Source organism: Astatotilapia calliptera, chromosome 23, assembly GCF_900246225.1.
Source record: "Astatotilapia calliptera chromosome 23, fAstCal1.2, whole genome shotgun sequence".
In the NCBI taxonomy this organism is placed as follows: Eukaryota; Metazoa; Chordata; class Actinopteri; order Cichliformes; family Cichlidae; genus Astatotilapia; species Astatotilapia calliptera.
This window is the reverse complement of record NC_039323.1, coordinates 31,174,323-31,197,617: the sequence shown is the minus strand read 5'-3', so window position 1 is coordinate 31,197,617 and position 23,295 is coordinate 31,174,323. Positions and strand designations below refer to the sequence as shown.

Below are 23,295 nucleotides of genomic sequence, written 5' to 3'. Positions count from 1 at the left end.
CTGAAAGTTAGGTCAATTATGGACAATTTAAAAAGTCTTTTATTTTGGAAGGCATAATCAGAATGACTTGATATTGATATGGTATCACTGTGGGGCTGTATACTGTTGATCTAAGGTGGAATTACCCTGTGGAAACAGGAATTTTCCATTTTAGAGCATTTTGAAATTGTTCCAGGATCAAGTCAGATATGGGCATTTTGAAAATGCTTTTATTTTTGAAAGCAAAATCAGAATGACTTGATATTGATGTGGTAACATCGTGAGGTTGTATACTGTTGATCTAAAGTGGAATTACCCTGTGGAAACTGAAATCTTCCTTTTTAGAGCATTCTGAAATCACTGAAAGTTAGGTAAATTATGGGCATTTTCAACAGGCCATTATTTTGGAAGGCATAATCAGAATTACTTGATATTGATATGGTAACATCGTGAGGTTGTATACTGTTGACCTAAAGTGAAATTATCCTGTGGAAACAGCAATTTTCACTTTTAGAGCATTTTGAAATCTTTAAAAGAGTAGGTCGTATCTTGGCAATTTGAAAAGTCTTTTATTTTGGAAGGCATAATCAGAATGACTTGATATTAATATGGTATCACTGTGGGGCTGTATACTGTTGATCTGGAGTGGAATTATCCTGTGGAAACACGAAATTTCCATTTTAGAGCATTTTGAAATCACTGAAAGTTAGGTCAATTATGGACAATTTATAAAGTCTTTTATTTTGGAAGGCATAATCAGAATGACTTGATATTGATATGGTATCACTGTGGGGCTGTATACTGTTGATCTAAGGTGGAATTACCCTGTGGAAACAGGAATTTTCCATTTTAGAGCATTTTGAAATCACTGAAAGTTAGGTCAATTATGGACAATTTGAAAAGGCTTTTATTTTTGAGAGCAAAATCAGAATGACTTGATATTGATATGGTATCACTGTGGGGCTGTATACTGTTGATCTAAAGTGGAATTACCCTGTGGAAACAGGAATGTGCCATTTTAGAGCATTTTGAAATTGTTCCAGGAGCAACTCAGATATGGGCAGTTTGAAAATGCTTTTATTTTTTAAAGCAATATCAGAATGTTTTGATATTGATATGGTAACATCGTGAGGTTGTATACTGTTGATCTGGAGTGGAATTACCCTGTGGAAACAGGAAATTTCCATTTTAAAACATTTTGAAATCACTGAAAGTTAGGTCAATTATGGACAATTTAAAAAGGCTTTTATTTTGGAAGGCATAATCAGAATGACTTGATATTGATATGGTATCACTGTAAAAAGACTGTGGTTGGAAAGTGTTGATATAAAGTTAAAATAGTATTTGGAAATACGACTTTTGCTTTTAAGAGCATTATTAAGTCATTGAAAGAGTAGTTCAAAAATGAAGATTCACAGGGCTTTTACTTTGAAATCCAAAATAAGATGGCCTTGATAGTGACAGGGCACAATTAGGGTACAAGGCTGTGTCATATAGATCTAACATTAGAGTTTGTAAAAAAAAAAGCCTAAATTATATGTTATTATGTTCTTAACATATCTGTTAATTCACTCGAAGTTGGCTTTTATTTTGAAATCCGGTTTCCACATCCATTCCCGTAATACTTTGAATACACAGGGAACGTAAAACAAACTGGAGGCTGGCTTGACTGCAAGTCTCGAATTGGAGGCTGGCTTGACACCAGTACAATCCCTCAGTGTTTTAAGCTTTACGGTAACGAACAAATGAATTTCACTGCGAGCATTACCGTAATGACTGTAACCCAGCCAGAAGTAGCGGACCGCAGATAACAACGGCGCAGATTCTCCTCGTCAGACAAAGCTGGAGGATAGAGGGGAAATGGAGTGGTTTTGGTTGTGGAGGATTTTAATAGTAGTGCAAGTTTTTCACGCGTGTTTGGCCGGTGCTTCAGGTAATCTATTTTTAAACACCTACGCCTTTTGAATTTGTTATAAAAAAAGAACTAGTGAGCTTTTATTTGTCCGTCGCTCTTTAAGATGACTTCTGGTGCTATAGGCAACCATCAATTCACCGGTGTTAGCTAACTAGCCCAGCAGCTAACTTTTAGGTTGGTATGAATGATGGGTAAGAGTTTGCTCTTTCTCTCACACTCACATTCAGTACGATAATTTATAGTCGAGCCATTACATGACAGAGTGTTTTCGTGCAGGAGTTACTTGAAGTGCTGTTAACCTGTATGGTCTGCTTGCTCTAAAAAACCTAACCTACACAAATACATTGATTCTATGTAAATTAGAGACTTGCAAACTGCGAAACAGCCGCGCGTGTAGGTTTTCCCTTGTTCTTTAGACTCCATCGACGTGTGTTGACTCTTAACGGATTGCGCAAATGCTCTGGCTTAAGCAAAGGGAAGCTCAAAAGTAAGCTCTCAGCCCCTTATAAAGCCCTTGTAAAGCCCTTATAAAGCCTAAGATTGTAATATGCTACAAACTTTAACAGCACAATCGAGGTGTCCACTCATATTTCAAAGTTTCTTCAAATTTAATATCACACACATCTGTGTTGTAGATTTTTTTAAAATTAATAATGAACATCTGAACTGTTATTAGTAAAAGGGACTGAAAACAAAAAGGGCATACAGGCAGCTGCGAATCTGGTTAGATACAATACATTAAAAATAACACGTCTGTTCTTCCCTAAATATTTCCTTTGTTGGCAGACTGGCAAACAACACTTCCTGCTTCCTGGTGTGTACTGGATCATTGTCCTGCTGCATAGGTGTGCTTCAGCCAGACATTGTCACTCAGGATCTTTTGGTAGAGAGCAGAATTTATGGTTCCATCAATTACAGCAATGAGCCATTTCTGCCCACTCGCTTTCTTCCCGTTGAATCAAGAACACTGACTTTAACTGAGTCAAGTGAGGCCTGCAGTTCTTTTTAGATGCTGGGCTCTTTTGTGACCTACTGAATGATTTTGACTCTATTAAATGTGATACAAAATAGCAAAATCTCCATTTATATGTGATGTTTCAGGCAACCAGTGGAAGAAAGTTAAAGAAAGGATATCGGATACTGTTAAAGGGTACACTCCATGTGAACCTGTCAACTGTAGCTGCCACCTAAGGTTGGTGCACTTTATCTTTCTTGCATATGAACTGAATCCAGGCAAAAGATCATTCTGTTAGAAACCTCTTTATTATGAAATAAGTGTCAGATCTACGTATAGTATCTGACATACTGATCACATGCATGTTTACTGCTTCATTCCCATTGTGTAAGTTAAAGCATAATATGAACTTTGCCGTCTGTCTCAGTGTCCTACAGCATGACTTGCAGACCTTTAAAGGGGGGATTTCACAGGATGTCATGGCTGCTACGGTTCAGAGAGGAGTGGGAACCCACTACCAGATCATTGGACACAAGCTGTACAGGGAGCAAAACTGCATGTTCCCTGCTAGGTAAAGCAGGACCTGGTGTGATTTTTAGAAATTGATCAGATACAAGTCATTGTTACTTGTCTGAACATCAGGTAGTTGTATCGATGACATGATGTGGGCCACTTCCCTGTTTTCAGGTGCAGTGGGGTGGAGCACTTCATACTGGAGGTGATTGACAAGCTGCCTGACTTAGAGATGGTTGTAAATGTGAGAGACTACCCTCAAGTCCCCCACTGGGTGCAGCCAACCCTGCCAGTCTTCTCTTTCAGTAAGGTCAGAATGTGGGCAGTGTTTTTGAGGTACACATGGATGTGTTATTACTATTATTAAGTGCAGTAAGTGTTCTTGAAATGTGGATGTTTGTTTTTTAAGTAGACCTCAGACTACAACGACATCATGTACCCAGCATGGACATTTTGGGAAGGCGGACCTGCTGTGTGGCCCATTTACCCCACCGGACTGGGAAGATGGGATCTGATGAGGGATGACCTTAAAAAGTAAGGTTTGCACTTTAGTGAGGGGAGGAGCTGACTAGTGAACATACAGTTTGGACCATTGTCCAATTATGTGCACTGAAGAAATTAGAAATGTAATTTAGAAATTGCGGTCACTTTTATACACAGTCCTGCATTTTTTGAAGCTCAAAGTGAATTGGACAAACTACCATAATCTTAAATATAATAATATTCCAGCATTTGGAGGAATCCTGCTGCTTCTGTCAGCAGTCCCATCAATGAACACTGGTGTTCCACTGGTAGCCATACTGATGACATCACAATGTTCCCACCGTGTTTGACAATGATGTGGTATGGCTCAGATCATGAGCTGTTCCTGTTGTTCTCCATACTTTGAATTCATTTAGGTGGTCCCTTTTCATATCCTTATTAAAAGAATATCTTCACTCTTTTCTATATTAAATAAAAAATGTTGATTTTAACGTACAACATTTCTAATAGTACTACTGCTAATAATGTGTTGTGTTTTAGCTCTGCAGCACAGTGGCCATGGAAGAAGAAAGAGTCTAAAGGATTTTTCAGAGGTTCCAGGTCAGTGTTGTGAAGATGTTCACTTTGTGTAACTCTCTATGGAAATTCTTTTTATTCTTTTTCTTTTCATATACATTTACATCATATGTGTAGCTAGCTGTAGGACCCTAAATCATGTCTTCTGGACTGTGCTCTTTCTTTGGTAGAACCAGCCCTGAGCGCGACCCTCTCATCCTTCTGTCCAGAGAAGCTCCAGAGCTGGTAGATGCAGAATATACAAAGAACCAAGCCTGGAAGTCTGAGAAGGTCAATCACACTGACACCACACCACACTGAGCTCACAGACTTTTGCAATAATCTGAAATCAGTAAGATTCTTTTTAAATTGATCCTGCTTATATACGATCATTTCATTGTTATAGGACATATTAGTCACTTTTACAGTGGAATCCATCAGACTGACTTTAAATGACTTTTTTTGTATTTGCTGCGTTTTAGGATACTCTTGGGAGACCCCCTGCCAAGGAAATTCCCCTGGTAGATCACTGCAAATACAAGTGAGCTCATTCTCTTGACTTTGCCTGTATTTCATTCATATTTAAAGAGGAACCATTATACTCTTTCCCAGCTCTGTGTGATCTACAAATCAGAATGATCCTCCTGAAATCCTGGGCCTTAGAGGATAAAATGAAAGGCAGACCTGTCTGAAACAAGGCTTTTTAGCTCCAATTCTTTAAACCACCTTCCTTCTGATTGGCTGCTTATTGCAAACAGAAGGATTGAGCTGCAGGTGCTGTGGCGACACCCTCGTGGCATGAGAACAGCCAAAAGTAGCATTTATAAAGACATGTCTTATAGCTGAGTTTACAGCAGCTTTGTTGTGCCATGCAGTCTAACGGATGACTTCTTTCCAATCTCCTGCAGGTATTTGTTCAACTTCCGTGGTGTGGCAGCAAGTTTTCGCTTCAAACATCTCTTCCTGTGCGGCTCCTTGGTGTTTCACGTGGGAGACGAATGGCAGGAATTCTTTTACCCTCAGCTCAAGCCCTGGGTCCACTACATCCCAGTCAGGCAGGATCTGTCGGATCTCAGGTAGGTCAGCTTGTGTCCTCAGTAGAGATGGACTGATCCGATATTACTATCAGTATCGGTCTGATACTGACCTAAATTACTGGATCGGATATCGGAGAGAAATAAAAAATGTAATCCGATCCATTAAATATCACGAAAGCACCTCACAAAACTTGCAACACGGCGTAACTCAGCTCATAACCTTAGCACGTCGAGCAGTATGCGTCACGTGATAGAGCGGCTGTGGCTGTGGTATAGCTTTAGTGTTTTTTTGTTTTTTTTTAAACTTCAGTATGAACTTATACAAAATGCAGCAAGATATTAAAAAAACAGTTTTATTGATTAAAAATACACTATATCGGATTCATATCGGCAGATATCCAAATTTATGATATCGGTATCGGACATAAAAAAGTGGTATCGTGACATCTCTAGTCCTCAGACGTGTGGATGAAGTCTGTGTGTGCATCGTTAGTTTTGTTGTTTAAATGTATTTGTTAAGACGTCCCTTTGGTTTAGAAAAGAAGATGGCAGCTTGTGTTCGTGGATGGAGGAAAAAAAGAGTCTTTATACAGTGTGTGTGTAGCCTTCTGTCTGTTGTCCAATTTAAAAATGTGAGGCCTTTTATATTCCTTTTATAGAACAAAGGAACGTATTTACAACCAGCTTTGACAATTTAAACCTGATGACACACAATAATAATTTGTTATATAGGTAAATGTGCAAATTTACACATTTTAATTGCATCCGTGAACATATAGCGATACGCTGACTGTATATTTCAAGCCAAAGCGTTTGGATAAATGCCAACAAGCTGGTGAAACAACTAATAGCTTGTAGCAAACCAGAGAGCTTGACAAGAAGGCTGGATGGGGATTTTAAAGTGAGCTCTCAAACTCTATTTGTTATTTTATTTCATGTTTTATTTTGAAATATCTCTATTCTATGCACGCCCAGGAGTACTATTTGCCAAGTAAGGAAGAATTTGCAAATATAAATGTGTCTGCACTCTGTGTCCTCAGGGAGCTGCTCCAGTTTGTTAAAGAGAACGATGCCATCGCGCAGGAAATGGCTACAAGGTGAGAGATCAGAACTTCATGATTGAGCAGGAGTAGCTGCGATAACCTTCTCCCAGCATCACGTGACTTTTCTGCTTCCCAACCTCTCTACAGGGGGAAGGAATTCATCCTCAACCACCTGCAAATGGAAGATGTTTCCTGCTACTGGGAAAGACTTCTGACCATGTTCAGCCAGCTTCTCACCTACAAACCCCAAAGAAAGAACAGCTACAACCAGATAGTCCACCGAGCCAGCAAAACAGAGCTGTAAGACAGACTGTGTGGGACCAGACTGTGAAGATTCTGACTGTAACTGAACCAGGGCGTACGGTTTCTTTTCAAGCAGCACTGTGTCATGTTGTTAGTATTCTGTTTTTATTAACTGATCTGAAGTCTGACGCTTTAACGCTGTCTTCATATATTTGTGTTTATTACAGTGTTTGAGACCAGTGTGGACCACACAATGACCCACATGTCCACCAGTTAGTGGGCTTAGATTACACAGCTGTACAAGCAGCTGACTGTAGATGCTGCCAGTAATTAATCTGTGCCCACAAGATTCTATTAGTATCTTTTGAAAGAGGGGGAAAGTGTGCACACTGTTTCTCTGTGGTGTATATTCCTCCATCAGATCACGTGACTGACACGTCTCTCTAAAAGAGCCAGCATTTGCAAGATTACACTAAGGATCCCTCAATCAATGCATTCTTGTGAAAGATTCTTTCACAAGAATGCAATGCAAGAATCTTCAGGTGCCACTAGGGGGCTTATGTGCCAAAGTCCTTACTGATCACTCTGGTTTGATGAGTTCAGTACTTCCAGATGTGACGACTGTTTTTGCGCCTGTTATCCATCTAACCAGCACAAGTGCGTAACTATAACGCATGTTTTAAGCCACTAAAGAGGCAATCCATTATTTTATACATCAGTTTATTTTTATTTGTCAAAAAGTTATAGCTGTGATTGTTATTTTGATTATATTATAGTGACATTATCAAGGTTAGTGGAAATCATAATGTAAAGGGTATATGTAAAGGAAAATCCAAGGGATTGTTGGTGGATATCAGTTTGGGAGTAACTTTTATAACTAGATTACATGTGAATATTTAGACTCTGTAGGCGAGAGGCAAGAATTTTGGTACTAGAAGCTTTCTGGTTTGTGTTTTGTTGTCCAGTTGTAGATCTGGGTTTTTGAGCAAGCTTTGGTTGCATGCAGGTAACTTGTCCATGTAGAGAGCAAAAGAGCAATTACTCCTACTGATGGGCTCCTAGATTGGTCTGACAGTTGTTTTTATTGAAACTAAAACTTTAATTCTCCAGGAAAGGATCATAATGGAAATATAATGCATTCCTGTCTTTAAGTCATTGAAAGCTGTAATGGAAATGGACGACAGGTGTTCAGATATTTACAAAAGATGTGTAATTATCAAGTGGTAGTTAAGGATACCAGGTTTACCATGTTGGAACAATTTAATGAACAACAAATAGTTTGATATTAAATGAATCTATGTTTAGTACAGTTTAGTACAGAAAATAATGTGTAGTCCACCTACCAGACATTAAAGTAGTGGCTAAAACTGGTAAGATGAACGTCTGAGGATCATGTGGTAGTAGAGTTTCTTCTTTGCCACCAGTGAAGTTGATTGCAAAGCTTTGCTAAAGATAAGTTTTGTTACACTGCCCTCTACTGGGCAACTGGAAAAACTCTAGACTTTTACTAAGTTTCATGATAATGCAAATCATTAGCTATATCAGTCTACATTTCACCGCCATCGATTTTAGAACATAGATAGAAGGACACTTTCTTTTACACAAAGTGCCAGCAGTGAGCAATAATATTCAGAGTAACCACTTTGTTTACCATTTCTGATAAAGCTGCCTTGAAATCAAGACATTATAGATGATGTAACTGATACATGATCATGTTGAATATGTTGTAGTATTCGGTTATTTGAGGAAAAAAAGAAGCTGAGATGTGTCTGGTCATAGTGTTTGTTTTTATCTCAATAAACTGGTTAAAACTTTTTAACACTGTCTTTGTCACGCTTTTGTCTTTGTTTTTGTCTCTTGCTGTACATGTATGTATGTATGTATATATAATATTCACGTGTGCCCGCTGTATTTAGTTAAAGTTTTACCCCTTAACTAAATAACTATATAATAATAACCCATCATAAACTTAAACCACCCGGTTGTGTCAGCAACGGTAACAGCAACTGTGTTAGTCCTCCAGCGATAGGCGGCGCTATTTTCAAGTCTTTCAGCTGTAAGTCTTGGCCGGGGTGAAAGGTTTGGACGCCGGTGGACTATGTGGGAACTATAGTAAAGCGCTCTTCTGAAGGGCATTATGAAAAACAAATATCTGTATTTTCGTACATTAATCGGAACGGCACGTCTTTGTAAAAACAAGCGGTTCATTTCAGAGGGATTCAAGTAAGTTGTTTTGCACCTGCTGTGATGTGTCAGAGGCTAACAGCATGCTAACCATACGAGGGGTTGTTGCACACCAGTGTTTGAACAAACGAGGAGCATAAAACCGACCGTAATGAAAACCGGTGTCGCGTTTTGGGAGCTGTTACGTAAAACTGTGCTGTTTGTCATAAATAACGTGCTGCTGCTGTGTTAGCCTGAGCAACAGCACATGCACAGTTTGACCTGACAGGAGCACTGTATGAAGAGACAGCGTTATGTGGCATCACTTATCCACCAGCACACTGGCTTTAAAAAAAAATATATTAATTGTTATTAATAAAATCTCGCCAGAAATAATCCAAATAGTCCTCAGTATAAGGTTCTGCATAAACAAACACCCATTTCAGATGAACACAGCCTAAATGCTATTAAAAATATTCTGCCTTGTTGGGTTAAAACAACACAATCAAATCAATCACCAAAGCCATTTTTCTCCCTACTGAGGGGATACAACAGCTAGAACTGTGTTGGACCCACTTTGCCTTTAAAACTACCTCAATTCTTTGTGACATTGACTCACAAAGGTGCTGGAAACAACTTTGGTCCATATTGACACAACAGAGGAATCTACCTTTCTAATCCCAGTAGATCAGCAGTTTCTAAAACACTCACACCACCCTTTTCTCCCCATTATGATGCTGAGTTCGAACTTCAGCAGGTCAGGATCCACATGCCTGAATGCACTGAGTTGCTGCCATCAGAGTTTGTGTCATTGAGTGGCCACTCCATAGTCTTACAGCAGGAGTGAAAATACAGGGTTAGGTTCATTCAAATTGTTTAGATAAACAAAATTGTAAAATAGTATTGTTTCCTCTCAAATACAGCTTGATTGTTTCGCGCCTTGGTGCAAACAGACTCAGACTCATAATCTTATTTCTTCTACTGTGGATGGTTCAATAAATGTGAATATTTCCTTGTATATTTACTGTTTGTGCTCTGGTTAAAAACATCTCAGGCAGAATAAGGTCACTGTGACCTTTTATTTTTACCTTTGACCCCGGAGCAGTTGACACATCCTGATTAGCAGATCTGAGGTTTTGTGCTCTGAGAGATCAATAGTGTATTTTACAGTTGGGGGAGGAAAAAGTCCTATTTTCCCAGTTTCTGTTGATAGGACTGTAGAATTCAACAGCTGCTTAGTCAAACAGCCTGTGCAGCACTGCCAGGCCTTCATTCGCCTCGAGGCTCTTGGTTTTGAGGATGGAGCTTGAGCTGAGGCGGCGAGTGTGGCGTCTCAGCCCGTGACCATGTGTTTCTCCCTGTTGCAGCACATCAGCAGCTGAAGCGTGATGCATCCAGAGCCACGCAGGACAAGCGTTGCCCTGCAGAGACGACTGGCAGATTCAGCCCCTCAGGGCACGCTGAGCACCGGCCAACTGCAGGGCTTCATCCAGCGTGCCAGGCCTCCTTTCTTCTGCTTTCTGCTCCCCAGGGTTCACGCAGCTGATGTGGCTGCTGCCCAGCCTGCACAGATGCCCTCTTCCTCCTCCTCATCATCCTCTTCCTTCACCAGTACTGCTCCTGTAGCTATCCCTTCGTCCAGCAGCCTCCCGAAAAACATCGGGAAGCCAGAATTCCCGAGCACGGGATGGGAGCGCATCAAAGATCTCTTTGACAGAGAGTTAGTTTTATTGTTACATTGTTTCACTTGTTTGTGTCTTGGTGTTTTTGAAAAGGTCTTTGTGTATATGTAGACACTGTGGTGTCGAATTCATCGTGAATCATGTAGTTGATGAGTTAAGATTATTTAACTAAACTTGCAGCATCCTTTAGTTTTCAATGGCTTTTTGCTCTAATGGCTTCTAATGTAACAAGTTCACTCATTACTGGCTTTAAACTTACAAGGAAAATTCTCGTCCCTGTTTAGTGTGACTCAGAAATACCCAGAGGAGATCACCAATGTTGTAAACAGCAGTGCTCTCGGTGCACTTGCAGGCTTTGTCTATGGGGGCTTGCCAGCAGCTCGCCACGCCAGGGAGAGATATATCCAAGTCAGCCAGGCAGAATTATACACTAATCGTGTGGACGCAGTGGTAAGTGAAATCTGTGCCTTTAAAACCATATCTGCTGTGGTTTTGGGTGCAAATGTTCCATGAATGATGTCTGTGTTCAGCTTTAATATTGTGATGTCATAGTTTCTTATTTAATTGAATTATTATTTATGGGGTCTGAAGTGGAGCATTGAGAATAATGCTGCAAATAAAAGTAAAAGTCTGTCTGTGCCTGTTCTGTCTGTCAGCGCTCAGCACACAATGCAGCTATCCGGGGGTTTATAAGATATGGATGGAGATGGAGCTGGAGAGTGGCTGTGATAGTTACCTTGTTCAGGTAAACAAAAACAAAAAACAGGTGGAGCATGTGAGGAAAGTGTGTGTAGTGTTACTTTTACAAGGGGTCAAATCAGCTTGTGGATCTGGAGTATTAATAACAGGAGAATGCACAGAATGCTGAATGTCACATAAACAATGTGCAGATGTTTATTGGATGCGAGTGCTTTAACATTGCTAGCATACCTCGGTCAGTTTGTTTTGGCCTCACTGACTCAACATCGTGTGTGTTTCCTCTCCCTGTGTAGTTCTGTGAGCACGGGACTCTCCGTGTACCAAGACAAAGACGCAGTCAGCCAGTATGTTGCAGCTGGAGGTGAGTCACGTGATCTGATCAGGGCGCCTGCAGGTTGTAGTTCCAACTGTGATTGTTTTCAGTTATTTCTATAATAAATGCCCACTAAAATAGGACCGTATGTGATGATATTAAAATGTGACACGTCTGTTCAGTTACACCCAGAATCTATGTTTAATTATTGCTTGACAATAAAAGTGTTCTTTCAACATGTCCAGTACAAATTCCTGCACATTGAAATGATGAAACTCTGTATGTGAGCAGCTGTGACTGTAGGCCTTTTCAGACTGAACCTGGGCCTGAGAGGGCTGGTAGCGGGCTCGGTGATCGGAGCAGTGCTGGGGTAAGGCTGGCTTCTGCTTCTACAAGAATTCTTTGACTTCCAGTCCCAACAGTGCATGTTAAACTTTTTTTTCCATCTGATGTAATAGAACATGCTCAGTCCTCAGTACTGAGCTGACTTCTATTATCAGATGCTGTGTATTTACTTTTTGACATGCATGCATGCCTTCTCGTGTATGTGTGTGTGTATTTACATTCATGCCTGTGTGCTCGAAGTCAGTGAGCACTCTGGCAGCCAGCTGCGCCCCTCCCAGCAACCCTCTGTCACCCAGCTGAACCTCCCCCCTCCTCCTCCCCACTCCCTTCCAAATCTGCTCGTGGTGCCAGAGGGACTCGTGTACCACAGAGGACAGTGTTTTGGGTACTGAACCAAGGAGACGGGCCAAGGCAGCAGCTGCCCTTCTCCTTTTATACCATCGGTGTTATTCCAGCCTCTTGTGTCCTTCTACCGTGGTCTGATGTAGACTTGGAGGTGCTTCATCCTCTGTCTCATCTTCACAGCCTGGCCCACTTTAGCCTCGCTCGTCCTTTCAGCTGAGCGCACACAGCTAAATGCAGATTGTATAACTGCAAATTGAGTGTGTTGCCTTTGATGGTGTAACAGAGGAGGGTCTAGTTTGGATCATCCCTGTGGTCAACTCCATAATGGCTTAGCCATACTTCCAGTTGGCCCTCCACTAGCACTGCTCCCTCCTCCTCTTCCTCTCACTGTCTGCTTCAGTGGCCAGCCACCTGGAGCATTTGATGTGGGCAAATGGCTCCAGCCACGGCTACGCCAGGTGTAGCTGGGGCAGAAGGGGCGGCATGAAAGCAGGCAGCTAATTGCAAAGCACATCACGCTCCAGATCTTTAACCATTATGGTTTCCTTATTCATGTCGTAGAGGTGTGAGTGGAAAGTGCGGAGGGTTTGGAGAAGCTGGGCCGCAGCAGCTGTAGAAACTGTTTAAGGAAGTTATTACAGGGTCGATGCTTCCATTGAACTGGCATCTGATATGTTTTATGTTATACAACATAGACTATCTGATGAACTGATCTGTGTAAAAGTGTAAAGGTGTGCATCACAGTTAGTTATACACACTGACTTCTACACAGGATTCCGGTTGGTGCTCTGGTCATTGCCTTGCAGTCCCTGACTGGAGAGACGATCCGAGAGAGGCGCAGGAGAGAGCGCAGGGAACTGTATGAGCACAAGCTTGCAGAATGGTAAGATCTATCACAAATAAATACAAAGTGTCATTTTATCCTGATGCTTCTTGGTTAATCAGAGCTGGTGTTTTCAATAAAAGGACAGCCCGTTTGCAGTTGACGGATGAGCTGATTTCCAACTTGAATGTGAGCTCTCAGGTGGAGGAAACCAATAAGGACATGCAGAGGATCCAGGAACTGCTCAGTCTGCCACAGAATGAGGATGTAGTCAAAGACTCAAGTGGACAGTGAGCATGGCTGCCTTCACTGTCTGCTATCTGTTGGAATCTGGAAAATACAAACGTTCTCTTACTGAATGGAAACCGATTCAGATGAATTCATGATGCTGTTGTACAAGAAAAGTAGGTCCAACGAAGAGCTCACCTAAATGTGACATGGGATACAGGAAAAGGATTTTAAGACTTTCAAATATTCAGTATCTGATTTGTGCCACTTAGTCCACATTGGTGTTGTAAAGGTTAAGGTGGACTTGATGTGATGCTTCTGTGTACTTTTAATACTGAAGTTGACTGACACAGTATGTCCCGTGGTTGAAATCACAAAGTCAGCATTGTTGGTTGTACAACTTATTAAAACCACATGAAAGAAAGAAAGAAACAGACTCCTCTCCAAACCAATAAATATCAATTCATGCTACAAAACACTTCATTCTCTCTGTGTGTAATCTGTAGTTTGCTTTTGACCATGCCTTATGGGCTTTTCAGCAACTAGGTCAACCAAAGCCTTGGCCCCTGGTGTAAAAAAGATGTGACACAGCAACAGCTGGGGCTCAGGATGCAGCAGTGACTGCTGACGTGCACATGGACAGCCAATAGAAGCAGTCTGTGATGTGGAGAGCTCAGAGAGCTTCAGGTAAACGCTTCAAACGAGAAACTAGTTAATAGATTTCTCTTCTTTTTTTTTTAACCATTTAGGTTGGAGTAACAATGCAAGTCTGACTTTTCCAGACTTAATTTACTGCTGGAATGAAAGTGTTAGCATCATATTTGTTCAAATTAAAAACCTTATTGGATTCAAATATAAAATTATCCCAAATAACCACAATGAAGCTGCAGCTCCTTTACATTTATCGGTTTATACTGCATCTGAGGGATGGATCGACAAGTGAATACATGCTGTATTCACCCACTTCCTCCCATGGATCCTCCCATCAGCTTCTTAATTCTTCTGAGAGAGTAACATGACTTCTGAAAATGAAAATATGAATGATTGCTGAGTAATTTGTTGATAGAATGACAGCAAGTGAAGTATGTTTCATAAATGGGCTCTGAGCGCCCTCTGCTGATGGCTTTGCATGAGTGAGTACAGAATACAACAGAGATGTGTCTTCAGTAACTGCGGTATTTCAAAGTTAAAAAACTGCTCCACAGCTGAAACAATGCAACAAACGCATGAATACTGCAACGCAGGGGACTTTCTTCTGGCCTGTGAAATGCTCGGACACCAAAGCGTTGTCAGTATTTGTTAATGGGTTGTGTCCACCGTGTGTCCACATGGAAAAGAACTGAGCTGAACTATCTAAGATGTGCAGGAATGACACTAAAGACTGTTTCTTAGTTAGCACAAGGGCCAAAAGTGGATTTGCAAATTTCTGTGAGAGTTGGTGACACGATCACTCATGTTGTGTGCGATGGGAATCCAAAAAACAAAATAAATAAAACATGAAAAGACACTTGATGAATATTTGGAGAATATTAGATGTGGGGGTAGGAGTTTATCTTATGAGGCTGCATGAAGGAGGTGTCTTTGGTAGGTGGGTGCCACCTACCAAAGACAGTATACGTTGAGGCATTCATGGTGCATGAATGCCTCAACGTATACCAGAAGCTAACGAGATGACCGAGTCGCCAGAATCCTCCAGAAAAGAGATGATGACAAAGCAAAACATGTTGGCAAAACTCACGAGTGTTTCTAATACAGGCAAAAGAAAAACTATCACCTGGAGAGGTGTGTTGCCTGACTTGAAACAAGTGAAACACCTTTGGGGCATCTTTTAGAGACGAAAGTAAAGAAGGCAAAGCATCCCTTTGGAAACCAAGAAGGACCAGGCCATTAAAAACAACAGCAGACAAAGGAAGCTTTTAAAAAATACAAATGTATATTTCGTCTTCTGTACCTCTGCAGCTGTTAGATATGATATGAATCAGTTTATAAAACATTATCTGACACTGCAGTGTAAACCTGATGATCTTTGCATAGAGAGAAAGTGTTTTGAATGCCTACAAGCCCAAAACAAGCTTTTTAAATGTGCACAGTGATTTGTGTGTAACCTTTGAGGGCTCACAGTTGCATGTATCTTGACCACACGTAGAACCATTTATCAAATCCGTGCATCCAAACCTGAAGAAATACTGCTCGTTTCTGCACAACGCCTTAATTTCGGCTTCACAAATCGGATCATTTTCTCTGTGAAGAAGCTTCCTGTGCACACGCATGTCTAAACCGACGTGAAACCGCCCCCTCGCTCTCTTACAAACCATAAATGCGCACGAATGGCCTGGCACGCACAAATCACGTCGCATGCCGACGTGGGGTTTTGGCACAACTTTGACCCAGCCAGCCTCACACAAAACCACAAAACTAAGCTGCATTCAAGTCACAGTAAAAAAAAGGAACATCTGGCTTCCGCTGTTTCGTCTCCAGGGTTTATCTAACCGGGCAGAGCAGAAACGAACTGAGCATTGACTGACTTTTCCCAGCAGATGAACATCCAGCATGTAGCGGCAGCTTATTTAAAGAATAAAATAATATCTGTGTTTTCTAGTGGAGAGATGAACCCATCTGTTTATTAGAAAAAAATACAATAGAAATCCAGATGTCTCCGTTTTCCACTGGGCCTTGAACGTAGCTTAGATTTTTGGACGATTCTTGTGCATACGTTTAAGGTTTTGTAAGCGACCAGCAGGGACGTTACGTGCGCTCACAGGAACCTTTGTCAAAGAGAAAATGATGAACTTAAAAAGTTGTGCGCAAATGATCGCAATGTGTTCAGGTGCATGTCTGTGTGTGGACTGGAGCGCTCATTTGTTAACCCTCAAAAGTTACACACAAATCACGGTGTACACTTAGTTCAGGTTTGTGGATCATATCACATACATTTGTAACACTTTTGGCAAAGTTGTCTCCGTGTCTTTGAGCTAAAATTGGATATTGTTATAAGGTATTTAATTCTTGGCTCTGATTTAAAGAGAAACTAAATCCTGACTCTCATTTTTACTAAATGAAATCTGACAGTGCTGTGTCATCACAACAGAGGTTATGGCTTCAGTTTAGCTGTCTAAGTGAGAGATGGGTCTTTACTTGGTTAGAGCAGCTGTCTCTGTGCATTGCTGGTGTCTCATCAAGATGCAAAACTTAAGTAACATAGTGCTTTGGTATAGGGACAGAATCTCTGTAGTCTGCTAAACTCAGCAGCCCTGATGTGACGTCCTATTGTATAATGCCACTATGCATCCCGGTGAGACTCTCTGCACTATTTGCATGGACATTTTGGCATAAAATGGACAGATGGAGTGAAAACAGTGAAGTTTGATGTCATTTGGACGAAGTTGTCTTTTGAACTTTGAAGACGGCCCAGACTCCAGGTGCTCGCGCTGTCCTCACACACCAGCTACTGCACGTGGGGATCAGTAGGGGGAAACACACGTGAAAACCGGGGCCCTCGATATTGCACTTTCATAACTGTATCTGACTATAGGCGTTGCTTAAATGGTGCGTTAAAGTGCAACTCGTTCAGATTTGTTTTGTAACGTGAAATTGTCACTGAAAATGCCGACTTAAACACTTGTCCGTGACATTAAATGACAGTTATTTTATTTCAAACATGTACGCGGTTATTTCCATAGATTTTTTTTTTTCCATTGGAGGTTCAGAAAGCTCACTAGGCTCATTTCTACTTTATAGTTAAACACTCCGCCTCTTGTTGTGCATTTACACCTGGGAACAGGTGGAGACAGTTTAGTGAAACACAGAACAGCTTCAGCAGTCTTGGCTTTACATGATGCAAGCCAACTATACATTTAGTGATTGAAGTCGTCCCTGAGTGAACACGGTGTACAGATGGGTACAGACAGCAGCCTCAGAGCACCCATCTAATATGGAGACTACAAAGGCAGACAGCAGGCGCAATCCTTTGGCCACTGCCAGCTTTTTTTCAAGGGTCTTTTTGTGGTAAGTGCATTAATGAAGATATTGGATTCCTCAGCATGTTGTTAGTATATCAGTCAAAAGAAAGAAGAAAGTTTCTGCAAATTATTCCGCACTGAGTGACAGCACTTAAAGCGTTCCGTCTGAAATGGGAATAAAGTATATCATAGAGATGAATCGGAATCTAGGAGCGAAGAGGGAATTTTTATTTTTATTTTTGTGTACTCAGTAACGACTAGAAGACTCGGGTAACAAGTAACTGAGAAATCAAATAGGTTAGAACTTAAAGGGCTTGCGGATCTTTTGATCTTTTTAAAGTGGGCTTTTAAAAAAGGCCCGTTATATCTACAGGGAGAGTGTAAGTCAATCGTTCTATAAATGTCAAATGTAAACTGTCCATATTCCATAGGTGACTGAATACAGGCTTCCCCTTCGCATAGGGGCTTGTACATATTGTACATAACAAATATGTGTCAGTTACTTAAAGAACATCACGTGATATATCCCCTACGGGCATTCCGATGTACGTCTTGGTCCAGTCCCAATGTGCAAACTGATGCTCTCACAAAGTCTGAGGCTCTCAAGTATTTTTGAAAAGCTTTCATGCAAATAGAAGTTAAAACACGTTCTTTATTGCACATCTAGTTTAATCAGCCGTTTCTTTTTATTGGAGAAAACTGATGAGACTATTGCAATGAGCTCACTAAGTGACTTCAGTGAACTCTGTAAGGCTTTACAGAGAAACAAACCAGGGCCCTCTCTCGTTTCACAGACGACATTTAACATGTTTAGCAGTCACAGCAAGTATTCCTATTTGCTCGGAAGATGAAGGCGAGGCCAGAGCAGCTGTTTGCTATCTGCAACTTCACCACTAGCTGCCCTAAGTCGTACACACTGCTTTTTTAAAGGTTTATATATAGACTATATAGAAGTGGGTGTAGTCATTCGTTTCTCTGGACTGCAGTGTGAAGTCAGCGTATGCAGATTGATTCATTCCCACAGCCAGCCTCAAAGAGCTGTCTTTTTCTTTCAGCACCAGTTGCTTTCCTGTGCTTATTAGTTATTCATACACTGATCATCATCACTTGCTTGTTAATTCAAGAAGCTGGATACCTGTGAATTTACATTGTAATTTTAAATGTTCTTCCGGGACTGTGGCCGATATTTGATGTGTGAACAGCATTAGCTTTAAGAGATCCTCCAAGTCCATCACTAGAAACACTGTTTCTCCAAATAACTCATTAAGCACAAATAGTTCAGACATTCACAGTCAGCTTAGATATGTCTTTTCTAAACCACAGTGATTTGTATTTTTCTCTGCCAGATGGAAATGGTTTGTTTTTTTCTGTTTCAGTTGGTTAAACCCCCTGTTACAGCTTGGCCAAAAACACAGGCTCGAGAAAGGTGACATGTACAGTGTCCTTCCGGAGGATCGGTCTGAAACCCTGGGAGAGGAGCTGCAGAGGTACTTCAGCAAAAGGCTAATGTGACAAAACCAGAAGTGGTGCTGGTTAAGAAACATGTCTGTTTGTTTCAAGTTAATGTTTTATTTTTTTATAGTGTGGATTGCCATTCTGTCAACCTGCCACTGCTTGTAATATCAAGTGCTTTCGAGGGTCTGATAATTGTGTTACTGACCTGCTGCTAATTAACCTAATTAGCCTCAAAGTCCTCCAGTTGTTTCTTTTTAGTGCCACTTACCTTTGCAGCCTTCTCTTGCCCTGTCCCAACTTTGTGAGATATGTTGCTGCCATCAAATTTCAATGCAAATAATTTTCATAAAATAGTAAAGCACCTCTGTTGGAAATGTGTTTATAAATCCTGGGCTCAACTAATAAATTCATTTGATTTGCAGATGTTGGAATGAGGAAGTAAAAAAGGCTTCAAAGGAACTATGGAAGCCGCAGCTCTCCAGGGTTCTTATAAAGTGCTATGGAAAGTCCTATGCATTAGCCGGCCTATTTGAATTTTTTCTGGTATGTTGTGAATATTTACAATTGGCACCAGTGTTAAAACAATCATTCATGCACAGGTCGTATTTGAGATTTTGTGCGGTTTTCTGGCCATATTATTTCAGATGAGCTAAAATAAAAAGGAATACTGTAGTTTTACTGTATTATTGTATTACTAGCAGATATTTGAACCAATTTACCACATCCAGTACTAGTAATGGATAGAGTGAAGCTTGTTTGCATATTCCATTATGTATTTATTGTCTTTGTCGTAAAGGAGGCAATCAAAGTGATCCAGCCACTTCTTCTGGGAAAAATAATCCTTTTCTTTGAGAATTATCACCCAGATGATCAGAGGAGTCTTTGCATGGCGTATGTTTACGCTGCTGCGATGTCCATCTCCACGTTTGGACTGACTATCCTCCAACATCTCTACTACTATCATGTCCAAAGAACAGGCATGAGGATTAGAGTGGCAATGTGTCACATGATCTACAGGAAGGTCAGTGAAGATTCAGAAAATTTGCACAAGAGATGCAAATTTTTGAGCTCACAACTCTCAGAATAATTTTGTAAATTTTTCAAGCTGTTAAGTAAAAATGTTCTCATCAGGCTCTTGGTCTCAGCACTGAATCCATCGGACGAACAACCACTGGTCAAATAGTGAACCTACTTTCAAATGATGTTAATCATTTTGATGAGGTAAGGCAACAGATGACCTAAATTTGTAAGGGTCAAGAACCAACTCGAAACTACATTTGGAGAATTGTAACCGAGACAACAGAAGGACAGAGGGTTAACCTGGATGTACCCTTTGAAACCTTTTTTCATTAGGTATTTGAGTAGATGGGTATTTGTGGTAAATACAGGGTTTTTTTTAGATATTATTTAAAAGTTACTACACTAACTTGCCACAGGAGAATGATAAAGATGAAAAATCTGAACTCTTGACCCTCTGCTTGATGTTATACACTCAACAAAAATATAAACGCAACACCTTTGTTACTGCTCCCATTCCCCATGGGATGGACGTAGAGACCTAAAATTCATTCCAGATACACAATATAACCATCCCTCCCAAACAGTGGTCACAAATCAGTCCAAATGTGTGGTAGTGGGCACATCTGCTATATTGAGATAATCCATCCCACCTCACAGGTGTGCCACATCAGGATGCTGATCTGACATCATGAGTAGTGCACAGGTGTACCTCAGACTGTCCACAACAAAAGGCCACCCTGGAATGTGCAGTTTTTTGCGCTATTGGGGGTCTGGGGACCCAGAACCGGTCAGTATCTGGTGTGACCACCATTTGCCTCATGCAGTGCAACACATCGTCGCATGGAGTCTATCAGATTGTCAATTGTGGCCTGTGAAATGTTGGGCCACTCCACTTCAATGGCTGTGCGAGGTTGTTGGATATTCGTGGGAACTGGTACACGCTGTCGTATACGCCGGTCAAGCACATCCCGAACATGCTCAATGGGTGACATGTCCGGTGAGTATGCTGGCCATGCAAGAACTGGGACATTCTCAGCTGCCGTCTGCCCTGAACAATGTGAACCATGATTCATCCGTGAAGCGCACACCTCTCCAACGTGCCAGACGCCATCGAATGTGAGCATTTGCCCACACAAGTCTGTTACGGCGACGAGCTGGAGTCAGGTCAAGACCCCGATGAGGACGACGGGCATGCAGTCAAGCGTCCCTGAGACGGTTTCTGACAGTTCGTGCAGAAATTGTTTGGTTGTGCAAACCAATTGTTCCAGCAGCTGTCTGGGTGGCTGGTCTCAGACGATCTTGGAGGTGAACCTGCTGGATGTGGAGGTCCTGGGCTGGTGTGGTTACACGAGGTCTGCGGTTGTGAGGCCGGTTGGATGTGCTGCCATATTCTCTGAAACGCCTGTGGAGACGGCTTATGGTTGAGAAATGAACATTCAATGCACGGGCGACAGATCTGGTTGACATTCCTGCTGTCAGCATGCCAATTGCACGCTCCCTCATTGCTTGTGGCATCTGTGGCATTTTGCTGTGAGACAAAACTGCACATTCCAGGGTGGCCTTTTGTTGTGGGCAGTCTGAGGTACACCTGTGCACTACTCATGATGTCAGATCAGCATCCTGATGTGGCACACCTGTGAGGTGGGATGGATTATCTCAATATAGCAGATGTGCCCACTACCACACATTTGGACTGATTTGTGACCACTGTTTGGGAGGGATGGTTATATTGTGTATCTGGAATGAATTTTAGGTCTCTACGTCCATCCCATGGGGAATGGGAGCAGTAACAAAGGTGTTGCGTTTATATTTTTGTTGAGTGTATATAGGGCAGGGAAGAGGTCTGGAAGTGTCAATATAAAGAAAATCAATACAAAGTTGTCCAGAGAGATCACATTTATTGTATGACGAAACATTTCTGTCCACTTCCAGGATTACAGCACACCATCTATAGAGCATAAGGTCTGGCGAGTCCCTGTTCAGACGGTGGCATCACAAGATGACTGATTTTGAGCTAATACAAGACCTCACAATAACTTCTAATCAATGAGATTGACTGAGAGCAAACCTTCAACTGATAGCTAGCTATGTCATAAGGATGTATATAGGCAATTTTTGTATGGGTAGGACAATTAAGTTTACTTTTGTCTAATTCACAGGAAGTTGTTTTCAAAAATATTAGGCAGGCATCTGAATAAAACATCTGTACTTCCACAAATGAAACATGCTCATCCACCCTGGTTAACTGCAGTCAGGCATTAAAAGCAAGTCTCTGCGGCTATTTTGTTAATGCCACAAAGGAATCATTTTTGGGATAGCTTAAAGCCTGACACGACTGATTAACATGTGAGGGTGATTGCAGTCACACGAGAATCACAAGCATCTTAAAGCTGTTCTGTCGGCATGTAGTTACCCAACACTTTATTGAGTATTCCTAAAATTTGTTGACCATTAGCACATTTCTCCAAATCTTGGGCATCTATGTTTGCTTACATTACAGGCTCCTTATGGTGACTGACAGTTTTATCCAAGTTGTGACCGCCACTTCCAAATGTCACACACTTTTCAAAATGTCATTTATAATGACCTCTACAGATTACACTCAGACTGCACTACTTGTGGGCGGGACCTCTGCAAGCAATGGTGATCATCGTTTTCCTTTGGTATGAGATCGGCCCCTCGTGCCTGGCAGGTGTGGCAACAATTGCAGTTATGATGCCGATACAGACCTGGTTTGGAAAACTCTTCGGCATCTTCAGGTAAAGGATAACTGGAGAAGTACATGGATCTTTCAATCTATAGACCTCTCAACGTCCAGCAAGAAACAAGACCCGACTGCAGGACTCATAGGCAAATTGGGCAAATGTAAAACACACCTTTTTATTAAAGTAGAAGCCCGATGTTCACAAGCTCCAAAATATCCACACACAAAAAAGACTAATCCAGGAAATTCCAAAACACGAACTGAGACATACAAAGGTGGTTAAACAGGCAGACTGCCAGACTTCTTCTTGGATTTTAGACACAAAGGTGCATTGCTGCCCTCCTCTGGTACTTCGTAAACCAAGGAGGTCAAACTCATTTTACCTTGAGGGCCACATACAACTTACTTTGATCTTAAGCAGGCTGGACGAGTGGCGCTGTGATTTTTCTTTTCTAAAGAAATGTTGCTGTAGTAAATGAAAGACATGTTCGCACAAATTCAATTGTAAGAAATGTTTGAAATTACACAAAATGTTCTGGTAGCTCATTGCCCAGACTCTCCTGTAATTATAAAGCAGGAAGTGTTTGTTAATACACAGAAAACCTTCTGTTTCTCTTGTTTTCTTACTGTGGGCACATTATTTTACCGAACTTCTGCAGAGTTCTTCCCAACTCGGTTTCAATTATAGAAAGATTGGCACAGTCAAAAAAAGTCCTCCACTGACATCTCAACTCTCAACAAATTTCCCAAAATACTCTCTGTGTAACTTTTTTTTTTTTTTTGGCTTTTAGCCTTTTGTGCTGTATCCATTTTGAGTTTTTAACCTCAGCATGCTA

At 41.2% G+C, this 23,295-nt stretch overlaps 3 protein-coding genes across 5 annotated transcripts in view; all 3 read left to right on the top strand.

The window, feature by feature from the left end:
* The first annotated feature begins 1,771 nt into the window (after positions 1-1,771).
* On the top strand, positions 1,772-8,509 carry poglut1 (protein O-glucosyltransferase 1). 2 transcript variants are annotated; one of them, XM_026159558.1, is made up of 11 exons: positions 1,772-1,912; positions 2,996-3,086; positions 3,277-3,420; positions 3,537-3,672; positions 3,775-3,896; positions 4,386-4,445; positions 4,592-4,691; positions 4,883-4,941; positions 5,309-5,476; positions 6,478-6,534; positions 6,628-8,509. In XM_026159558.1, exons 1-11 carry the CDS (start codon positions 1,840-1,842, stop codon positions 6,782-6,784), a joined length of 1,167 nt encoding a protein of 388 aa, XP_026015343.1. In that variant the 5' UTR covers positions 1,772-1,839; the 3' UTR covers positions 6,785-8,509. The 2 variants fall into 2 exon arrangements, with proteins under 2 accessions (XP_026015343.1, XP_026015344.1); XM_026159559.1 differs by lacking the exon at positions 1,772-1,912 and adding an exon at positions 1,922-2,085.
* A 214-nt stretch (positions 8,510-8,723) lies between these two features.
* timmdc1 (translocase of inner mitochondrial membrane domain containing 1) lies at positions 8,724-13,799 on the top strand. Of its 2 annotated transcripts, none has more exons than XM_026160038.1 (8): positions 8,724-8,779; positions 10,254-10,606; positions 10,853-11,018; positions 11,225-11,313; positions 11,561-11,628; positions 11,872-11,950; positions 13,043-13,153; positions 13,237-13,799. In XM_026160038.1, exons 2-8 carry the CDS (start codon positions 10,275-10,277, stop codon positions 13,385-13,387), a joined length of 996 nt encoding a protein of 331 aa, XP_026015823.1. In that variant the 5' UTR covers positions 8,724-8,779; positions 10,254-10,274; the 3' UTR covers positions 13,388-13,799. The 2 variants fall into 2 exon arrangements, with proteins under 2 accessions (XP_026015823.1, XP_026015822.1); XM_026160037.1 differs by lacking the exon at positions 8,724-8,779 and adding an exon at positions 8,786-8,946.
* A 3,449-nt stretch (positions 13,800-17,248) lies between these two features.
* Positions 17,249-23,295, top strand: part of LOC113016997 (multidrug resistance-associated protein 4-like) — a 28,927-nt gene continuing 22,880 nt past the window's right edge. Inside the window, exons 1-6 of the mRNA XM_026160252.1 lie at positions 17,249-17,326; positions 18,657-18,767; positions 19,158-19,278; positions 19,532-19,756; positions 19,867-19,956; positions 22,351-22,514. Coding sequence (XP_026016037.1) covers positions 17,253-17,326; positions 18,657-18,767; positions 19,158-19,278; positions 19,532-19,756; positions 19,867-19,956; positions 22,351-22,514 — 785 coding nt within the window. The 5' untranslated portion in view covers positions 17,249-17,252. The remainder of the gene's footprint in view (positions 17,327-18,656; positions 18,768-19,157; positions 19,279-19,531; positions 19,757-19,866; positions 19,957-22,350; positions 22,515-23,295) is intronic.